Source organism: Oncorhynchus gorbuscha, linkage group LG02, assembly GCF_021184085.1.
Source record: "Oncorhynchus gorbuscha isolate QuinsamMale2020 ecotype Even-year linkage group LG02, OgorEven_v1.0, whole genome shotgun sequence".
Classification (NCBI taxonomy): domain Eukaryota; kingdom Metazoa; phylum Chordata; class Actinopteri; order Salmoniformes; family Salmonidae; genus Oncorhynchus; species Oncorhynchus gorbuscha.
In genome coordinates, this window is record NC_060174.1 from 60,882,838 (window position 1) to 60,892,632 (window position 9,795).

Sequence of the window (9,795 nt, forward strand, 5' to 3'; positions counted from 1 at the left end):
TATGAACCATTATGAACCATTATGAACTATTATGAACTATAATGAACTATTATGAACTATTACGAACCATTATGAACTATTATGAACTATTACGAACCATTATGAACCATTATTAACTATTACGAATCATTATGAACTATTATGAACTCACTGCTACTTGTCTGTCTCAACTAGTTTTAAGGTTATTCATTTCAACGGACCAGCAATACTAAGAGTAATGGCCATATCAATTTGATGTCTAGGGAGAAGTATTTTACTCCAAACCCGCTGTCAAGCATAGGATCACAGACGAAACTCATCAAAAACAGTAGTTTACGTCCCATTGGATAATGTTACAACTATCATTCATTGAACAGATGATCATAAGTAGGGCTGCCTTCTTTAGGACTAGGGGCTGGGGGGGGGGGGGGACTGAAATATGAATGTGCCAATCAAACTGTGAAAAACCCACAGTCAGATATCCAGCCAGTTCAAACCATTTTAGAAATGTGAGCCAGCAGCGTTTTCCAGGTCAGTCAGTACCCAACAAAGGATTCTGGCAAAACTGAGGATGAAATGAGTTTCAAGTTTCAAGTTTTAATGTCACGTGCACAAGTACAATGAAATGCCTTTCTTGCAAACTGAAAACCCAACAATGCAATAATCGCCATAAGGACTGTTAAAACATATGTAGGGGAGTTGGAGTGTGATAAGAAAGACTTACCCCTGGCAGAAAGCTTCTTGGTGTTGATGATCTTAGCAGCATACTCTTGCCCTGAGAGGACCTTGAGGCATCTACGTACCACAGAAAAAGCTCCCCTGGGAAAAAGCAGGAGACAAAAAATTCATATTGAACTGCACAGTTATGGTGAATATTAATTTCCTTTTCCAAATCATTTGAACGTAATGTTTTTGCACCGAAAATGGCTAATGTCTCATTTGTTTCATGGTCAAAGTTAAACTGCCAGCTAAATGCAGACTGAGGCTATAGCACTCATTCACAGTCTGACCGGAAAAATACATTCCCTGACAATTGCACTGTGGGCATTCTTTTAGGAAAATCTGACAAATACTGTGGTTGATATTTGAACTGGCATCTTGCCAGTAGGCACAAAACACTTTTGAGCTGTACAATAGCATGATTGCAACAAAATCAGGTATTGGCCGATGATCCCAGAGAGATCGGGTTGGAGTTTAAGAACACTCAATCCCCATGACTGAGACGCCACCACCTTTCAAACTGAAGACAGAGACACGAGGTCAGTGCTATCCCAAGCTTCTGTTCCAAACCAAACCTAACCTGCCGTCTCTTTTATTCAACCATTGTGGCCTTTTTTCCTTCTGTGTGCGTAGCTCAAGTGGCCTTAGGGAAACAGCAAGTAGATCAAAGGAGCCCTGTGGATCGGCTGTGTGTGTGTGTGTGTGTGTGTGTGTGTGTGTGTGTGTGTGTGTGTGTGTGTGTGTGTGTGTGTGTGTGTGGGGGGGCCAAAACAGATGAAACAGATAGCATCGTCTCTCTCTCTCTTTCTCTCAGCAGCACTTCCTCATGGTAATCCTGTGCCTCTGCTCTGGAAGGATTGGTTAATTGAGTTACTGTGTTAGGAATTGCATGTGAGTCTCGAAACGACACATGAACTTGATTGTGTGCTGCCTACCATAATGGATCCAGATTGAGACAGGGCTTGACCCTGGCCACTGTAACATCGTTTATTTCCTCAGTACTACTGTCAGTACACATCAGGAAAAAGGCCAGGGTAGGTCGGAAACAGAAGGGACACGGCCGTAGATCACTTCGACCAGGGCGTAACAGTAATAATAATAATAATAATATATGCCATTTAGCAGACGCTTTTATCCAAAGCGACTTACAGTCATGTGTGCATACATTCTACGTATGGGTGGTCCCGGGGATCGAACCCACTACCCTGGCGTTACAAGCGCCATGCTCTACCAACTGAGCTACACAGGACCACTACACAGGACCACAGGTGATGGTTGTGCTGCGCACACATCGATGTCTGATGAATTAGCTGACATTTTAACATTCATGAATATAATGTGAGTGCAATTTTCCGGATCAGAAGAGATCTGAACAATGAAAGTGGCAACGATGATTACGGCACTGTATTTTGTGTTTATCTTCATGTTTGGGTCAGGCCAGGGTGTGGCATGGGGTTTTTGTATTGTGGTTTGTTTTGTCTTGGGGTTTTGGTATGTATTGGGATTGTAGCTAGTGGGGTGATCTAGCAAAGTCTATGGCTGTCTGGAGTGCTTCTCAATCAGAGGCAGGTGTTTATCGTTGTCTCTGATTGGGAACCATATTTAGGCAGCCATATTCTTTGGTTGGGTTGTGGGTGATTGTCCTTAGTGTCCTTGTTCCTGTCTGTGTTAGTTTTCACTAGTATAGGCTGTTTTGGTTTTTGTTACGTTCTTTGTTTTGTAGTGTTTGTATTTTAGATTCGTGTTACGGTTTTTGTTCATTAAACATGGATCACAATCTACACGCTGCGTTTTGGTCCGACTCCTTCACCATATGAAAACCGTTACATCACCTGTGAGAGTTTAGCGTTAACAAAAAAATATATATACACTACCGTTCAAAAGTGTGATGTCAGTTAGAAATGGCTTTGTTTTCCATGAGAACATACCTGAAATTAGCAGCAAAATGAATAGGAAATATAGTCAAGACATTGACATGGTCAAAAATAATGATTTTTTTATTGAAATAATAATTGTGTCCTTTAAACTTTGCTTTCGCCAAAGAATCCTCCATTTGAAGCAATTACAGACTTGCAGACCTTTGGCATTCTAGTTGTCAATTTGTTAAAATAATCTGAAGAGATTTCACCCCATGCCTCCTGAAGCACCTCCCACAAGTTGGATTGGCTTGATGGGTACTTCTTAGATACCATACGGTCAAGCTGTCCCACAACAGCTCAATGGAGTTGAGATCCGGTGACTGTGCTGGCCACTCCATTACAGACTGAATACCAGCAGACTGCTTCTTGCCTAAACAGTTATTGCATAGTTTTGAGCTGTGCTTTGGGCCATTGTCCTGTTGTAGGAGGAAATTGGCTCCAATTAAGCGGCTTCCAAAGGGTATGGCATGGCGTTGCAATATGGAGTGATAGCCTTCCTTCTTCAAGATCCACTTAATCCTGAACAAATCTCTCACTTCACCACCACCAAAGCACCCTCAGACCATCACACTGCCTCTACCATGCTTGACAGATGGCGCCAAGCACTCCTCCAGTATCTTTTCATTTTTTCTGCGTCTCACAAATGCCTCTTCACTGTTGACGTTGAGACTGGTGTTTTGCGGGTACTATTTAATGAAGCTGCCAGTTGAGGACTTGTGAGGCGTCTGTTTCTCAAACTAGACCCTCTAATGTACTTGTCCTCTTGCTCAGTTGTGCACCGGGGTCTCCCACTCCTCTCTCTATTCTGGTTAGAGCCAGTTTGCGCTGTTATGTGAAGGGAGTAGTACACAGCATTGTACAAGATCTTCAGTTTCTTTGCAATTTCTCGCATGGAATAGCTTTCATTTCTCAGAATAAGAATCTCAGAAGAAGTTTCAGAAGAAATGATTTGTTTCTGGCCATTTTGAGCCTGTATTTGAACCCACAAATGCTGATGTTCTATATACTCAACTAGTCTAAAGAAGGCCAGTTGTATTGCTTCTTTAATCAGAACAACAGTTTTCAGCTGTGCTAACATAATTGCAAAATGGTTTTCTAATGATCCTTAGCCTTTTAAAATTATAAACTTTGAATTAACTAACACAACGTTCTATTGGAACACAGGAGTGATGGTTGCTCATAATGGGCCTCTGTACGTCAATGTAGATATTCTATTAAAAATCTGCTGTTTCCAGCGACAATAGTTATTTACAACATTAACAATGTCTACACTGTATTTCTGATCAATTTGATGTTATTTTAATGGCCAGAAAATGTGCTTTTCTTTCAAAAACAATGACGTTTCTAAGTGACCCCAAACTTCTGAACAGTAGTGTATTTATAGTACTGTATGTATTATGAAATATGTCCATGTCAAACTATTGGATTGCCACCCCCAAATAAAATTATGTAAGCATCTTTGGCTGCCTGTGAGTGTGTGTGTGTGTGCACGTGTGCGTGTGTGCGTGCTAGTGAGCGAGAGAGAGAGAGCGGGGGGGGGGGGTAGCAGTGTGGGTGGGGACCCTTTCTGTAGACGTGTCACAATTCTCAGATGGTTGAGCACATTATACAATGCTTTAAACACAAGGGGCACATCAAGCATTACATATAGCACCATCAAGCATTTCAAGTAGCACCATCAAGCATTTCATATAGCACCATCAAGCATTTCATATAGCACCATCAATAATTTCATATAGCACCATCAAGCATTTCAAGTAGCACCATCAAGCATTTCAAGTAGCACCATCAAGCATTTCATATAGCACCATCAAGCATTTCATTTAGCACCATCAAGCATTTCATATAGCACCATCAAGCATTTCAAGTAGCACCATCAAGCATTACATATAGCACCATCAATCATTACATATAGCACCATCAATCATTACATATAGCACCATCAATCATTACATATAGCACCATCAATCATTACATATAGCACCATCAAGCATTACATATAGCACCATCAAGCATTACATATAGCACCATCAATCATTACATATAGCACCATCAATCATTACATATAGCACCATCAAGCATTACATATAGTACCATCAATCATTTCATATAGCACCATCAAGCATTACATATAGCACCATCAATCATTACATATAGCACCATCAAGCATTACATATAGCACCATCAATCATTTCATACAGCACCATCAAGCATTACATATAGCACCATCAAGCATTTCATATAGCACCATCAATCATTTCATATAGCACCATCAATCATTACATATAGCACCATCAAGCATTACATATAGCACCATCAATCATTTCATATAGCACTATCAAGCATTTCAAGTAGCACCATCAAGCATTACATATAGCACCATCAATCATTTCATATAGCACCATCAATCATTACATATAGCACCATCAAGCATTACATATAGCACCATCACGCATTTTATATAGCACCATCAATCATTTCATATAGCACCATAAATCATTTCATATAGCACCATCAAGCATTTCATATAGCACCATAAATCATTTCATATAGCACCATCAATCATTACATATAGCACCATCAAGCATTTCAAGTAGCACCATCAAGCATTTCAAGTAGCACCATCAAGCATTACAATCCAGGACAATTTAAGATCTCAAACACAAACACCTATACCTAAGGACTATCTGAAATAGTCCTTATAGTCCTTTATTATCTATGCATAGTCACTTTACCCTTACCTACATGTACAAATTATCTTGACTAACCTGTACCCTCTATATATAGCCTCATTATTGTTATTTTATTGTGTTACTTTTTAAAATAAAAATGTTTAAACTTTAGTTTTACTTAGTAAATATTTTCTTAGCTCCATTTTCTTAAAACTACATTGTTGGCTAAGGGCTTGTAAGTAAGCATTTCAGGGTAAGGTCTACACCTGTTGTATTAAACGCATGTGACAAATAACGTTATATTTTATTAACACAATACACAGAGAATTTTACAACATCAATGTGTCCTCTTTTCTTTCTCGATTGGTAGTGAACAATTCAAAGTTCTTTGACCCGGTGTGAATTCTTTGAGAACTTATCAGACGATCGACATTATTGCGCCGTCTCGTAGCAGCAGATCATGGGAAAGAAGGAGAATGTGTGTTTCGTGTGTTACCTGTAGAGGATGAAAGTGAACCACTGAGCACCAATATAAAATATTAAAGTCTCATCTTCTCGCCTCATTCCACTGAATTTCCAATAAGACACTCAGTGACATCATCCAGCTTCCTGTGATAACAGTTAGCTACCTACGGTTTTTGTCTTCTGATTGATGATGCTTCTCTCTCCAGACACACTCCATTCAGCAAAATTGAATTTGTCAAGAGTTCTGAAATAATTCTCAGGTGGGAAATGTCTCTCGTTTCACATTGCTCCATCAGAAGTGAGACCTTTCTCCCTGACTTGCCACTGCCACCTGTTCCCTCTTAAACTCTCAGCACCAAGCCACTCTCTCTCTCTCACTCCTCTATTTCATCTCTTCCACCATTCTTTTTATTCTTTCTCTCCCCTTCTCTCATAAAAATTACATTTCATCAGCTAAAAAGACCTTTCCCCTCTCCTACCATAAAGGGATTCCGCAGAAGTCTAATGTTATTCATTTCTGCCACCAGATATTTAATCAACCCTGCCTCCCTCACTGGCTGTAAACATATGCCTCTGACTCAAACTGAACAGGGGTCATCTTTCATTGTCACACAGGCCTGAAATGTAATTCCAAATACCACTTTGGATTAGTAAAAAAAAGGTAAAATCTCCAGTGGAACTTACTTGCCCAGTTCCTCAAACATCTGGAATTCCTCAGTGAAGCGGGTGCAGGTAATGGTGGCCATGCTGGATCTGAGGTGGTGGGTTTCAGGTGGTCCTTGCCTTTAGTCAAATGTTTTGTGGAAGATGGTTGGAAGCCTTGATGAGAGCCAAGCGTCTCTATCACCTTCCTGATCTACCGAGTGGAAGTGAATGGGGGATGCTGGCTGACAGGTTCGCTCCAGCATTTCACCCGCCCGCTTCGCTTGGTTCCTCCAATCGCAGCTCTGCCTGCACTCCTGAATACACAGCCCCATTGTCATGGCAACTGCATCCCCATCCTCTCCAAGTGCACACTTCACAGACAGACAGGCAGGAGAGGAGGCAGCTACACACGCTGGCGTTCAAACAGCGCACACATATGGAAAAGGACGTAAATGAGCACAAACGCATATAAACACATGTGCATACACACAAATACTTACCAAACTGTAATATTTAACGCAGTCAACAATTCCATATACAGCCATTTCAATCCACCAACGTACCTAGTTAAGCCCCAAAGATATCAATAATTCACTTTATTATGGAATAATGTATCTTTCTATTGCTTCAGCTTGAATATATATCCCCCTGGTGTACAATCATGAAAATAATGGCAACGCTTGGAAGAAACGCTATGACCCAACAATGAATGAGGATAAGACAGAATAGAGGAATGTTCGACAACGCTTTAGTTATAGCCTACAGGTTAATGTATTACACACCATGGCCAAGTGACCAGACCCTAGTCTAGTGCAAACCATGTCACATATAGAAAGAAGAAAGGGAAAATAATTATCCACGAGGAAGATACCTTAAGCACTGCATTTGTCATTGATGATTCCTTCACAACCCCATTTGCCAATCACAACCCATTGAGCCACTAACGCATTAAGGCCACTGTGAACCTGCAGACCCCCATAGGGAACAGATTAAAAACAAAGTACCCCCCCCCCCCCCCTCTTCCATCCAGTGGCTCAGATGGTAGGGCATGATGCTTGCAATGCCAGGGTTGTGGATTCAACTCCCATGGGGGACCAGTATGAAAAATGTATGCACTCTACTGTAAGGGGGGGGGGGGGGATACAACAACAAGGTTCCACCCTAGTCCCCTCCTCTAACTCCAGCAGATGACCCGGCCCAGGGCTTTGTGAGTGAATCACTTCTGTTACAGGTCACACGTAAACCACACAGCTTTGTTCCTGCTGCTGCCTTCTGTTGTTCTGCCTGGAGTGAAAGCATTTCTGTGAAGCATGGACAAGGTTGAGCATTCACAGTCTGCTGGGTGGGAGAACATCTCCTCAGAAAGCAGGGGATGAGAAGTAAGGAGGGGAGAGCATGATGAGAAAATGATTCCCATTATCTTCTCCCTGGATAAGAGGAGAATAAGAGGAGATTCAGTGAATGCAGGGAGAGAGAGAGAGAGAGAGAGAGAGAGAGAGAGAGAGAGAGAGAGAGAGAGAGAGAGAGAGAGAGAGAGAGAGAGAGAGAGAGAGATAATAACTTGTAGGAGAAGAGAGCTAGGCCTTCTTTCCAAATACATTTCCATTGGAGTAAATTAGCAGATGCTCTTATCTAGAGAGACGCCTATAAGTGCCTTCATGTGTGGGAGCTTAAACAACCGCATAATGTGAGCATCATTAGTAAAACGCTCTGTCTCAATAATTAACATGGTGGAATACAGGCTCATGCTGTACAATCTCAACTTTCAACCGGTACAATCTCAACCTTCAACCGGTACAATCTCAACCTTCAACCATATGGTTGTACAGCATGGGGCTGTATTACACCATGTTAATTATTGAGACAGTGTTTTACTGTGTATTCGTACCCCTTGACTTATTCCACACTTTGTTGTGTTACAGCCTGAATTCAAAAAGGATTATAGACATTTTTTCTCACCCATCAACAAACACTCTATCCAGTAATGACAAAGTGAAAACATGTTTTTAGAAATGTTTGCTAATTTATTGAAAATGAAATACAGAAATATCTCATTTACATAAGTATTCACACCTCTTCAATGCATGTTAGAATCAGGTTTGGCAACAATTACAGCTGTGAGACTTTCTGGGTAAGTCTTTAAGAGCTTTGCACAATATTTATTGTACAATATTTGCACATTATTGAACAATTATTTCCGCTCTGTCAAGTTGGTTGTTGAACAAGTCTTGCCATGGATTTTCAAGCCGATTTAAGTCAAAACTGTAACTAAGCCACTCAGGAACATTCAATGTTGTTTTGTTAAAGCAGCTCCAGTGTAGATTTGGCCTTGTGTGTTAGGTTATTGTTCTGCTGAAAGGTGCATTTGTTTCCCAGTGTCTGGTGGATGTAACACCCTGATCTGATGACCAGGTGACCAGGTGGCGAATCGCATCTCTGCATGTCTGGCAGACATATCAGTGTGGATGACGGATCACCACCTCAAGCTGAACCTCGGCAAGACGGAGCTGCTCTTCCTCCCGGGGAAGGACTGCCCGTTCCATGATCTCGCCATCACGGTTGACAACTCCATTGTGTCCTCCTCCCAGAGCGCTAAGAACCTTGGCGTGATCCTGGACAACACCCTGTCGTTCTCAACCAACATCAAGGCGGTGGCCCGTTCCTGTAGGTTCATGCTCTACAACATCCGCAGAGTACGACCCTGCCTCACACAGGAAGCGGCGCAGGTCCTAATCCAGGCACTTGTCATCTCCCGTCTGGATTACTGCAACTCGCTGTTGGCTGGGCTCCCTGCCTGTGCCATTAAACCCCTTCAACTCATCCAGAACGCCGCAGCCCGTCTGGTGTTCAACCTTCCCAAGTTCTCTCACGTCACCCTGCTCCTCCGTTCTCTCCACTGGCTTCCAGTTGAAGCTCGCATCCGCTACAAGACCATGGTGCTTGCCTACGGAGCTGTGAGGGGAACGGCACCTCAGTACCTCCAGGCTCTGATCAGGCCCTACACCCAAACAAGGGCACTGCGTTCATCCACCTCTGGCCTGCTCGCCTCCCTACCACTGAGGAAGTACAGCTCCCGCTCAGCCCAGTCAAAACTGTTCGCTGCTCTGGCCCCCAATGGTGGAACAAACTCCCTCACGACGCCAGGACAGCGGAGTCAATCACCACCTTCCGGAGACACCTGAAACCCCACCTCTTTAAGGAATACCTAGGATAGGATAAGTAATCCCTCTCACCCCCCTTTAAGATTTAGATGCACTATTGTAAAGTGACTGTTCCACTGGATGTCATAAGGTGAATGCACCAATTTGTAAGTCGCTCTGGATAAGAGCGTCTGCTAAATGACTTAAATGTAAATGTAAATGTAATCTGTTTCCCCTGTCTTGTGCTTGTGTCCA

At 42.2% G+C, this 9,795-nt stretch overlaps 1 protein-coding gene across 2 annotated transcripts in view; it reads right to left on the reverse strand.

The window, feature by feature from the left end:
- The window catches only part of LOC124005769 (calcium/calmodulin-dependent protein kinase type II subunit alpha), a 77,378-nt gene extending 70,582 nt beyond the window's left edge, over positions 1-6,796 (reverse strand). For both annotated transcript variants that reach the window (XM_046315304.1, XM_046315295.1), the window contains exons 1-2: positions 6,440-6,796; positions 704-798 (exon numbers count right to left, since the gene is read on the reverse strand). In XM_046315304.1, the coding sequence (XP_046171260.1) occupies positions 704-798; positions 6,440-6,501 (157 nt within the window). In that variant the 5' untranslated portion in view covers positions 6,502-6,796. The remainder of the gene's footprint in view (positions 1-703; positions 799-6,439) is intronic.
- Positions 6,797-9,795: the final 2,999 nt, after the last annotated feature.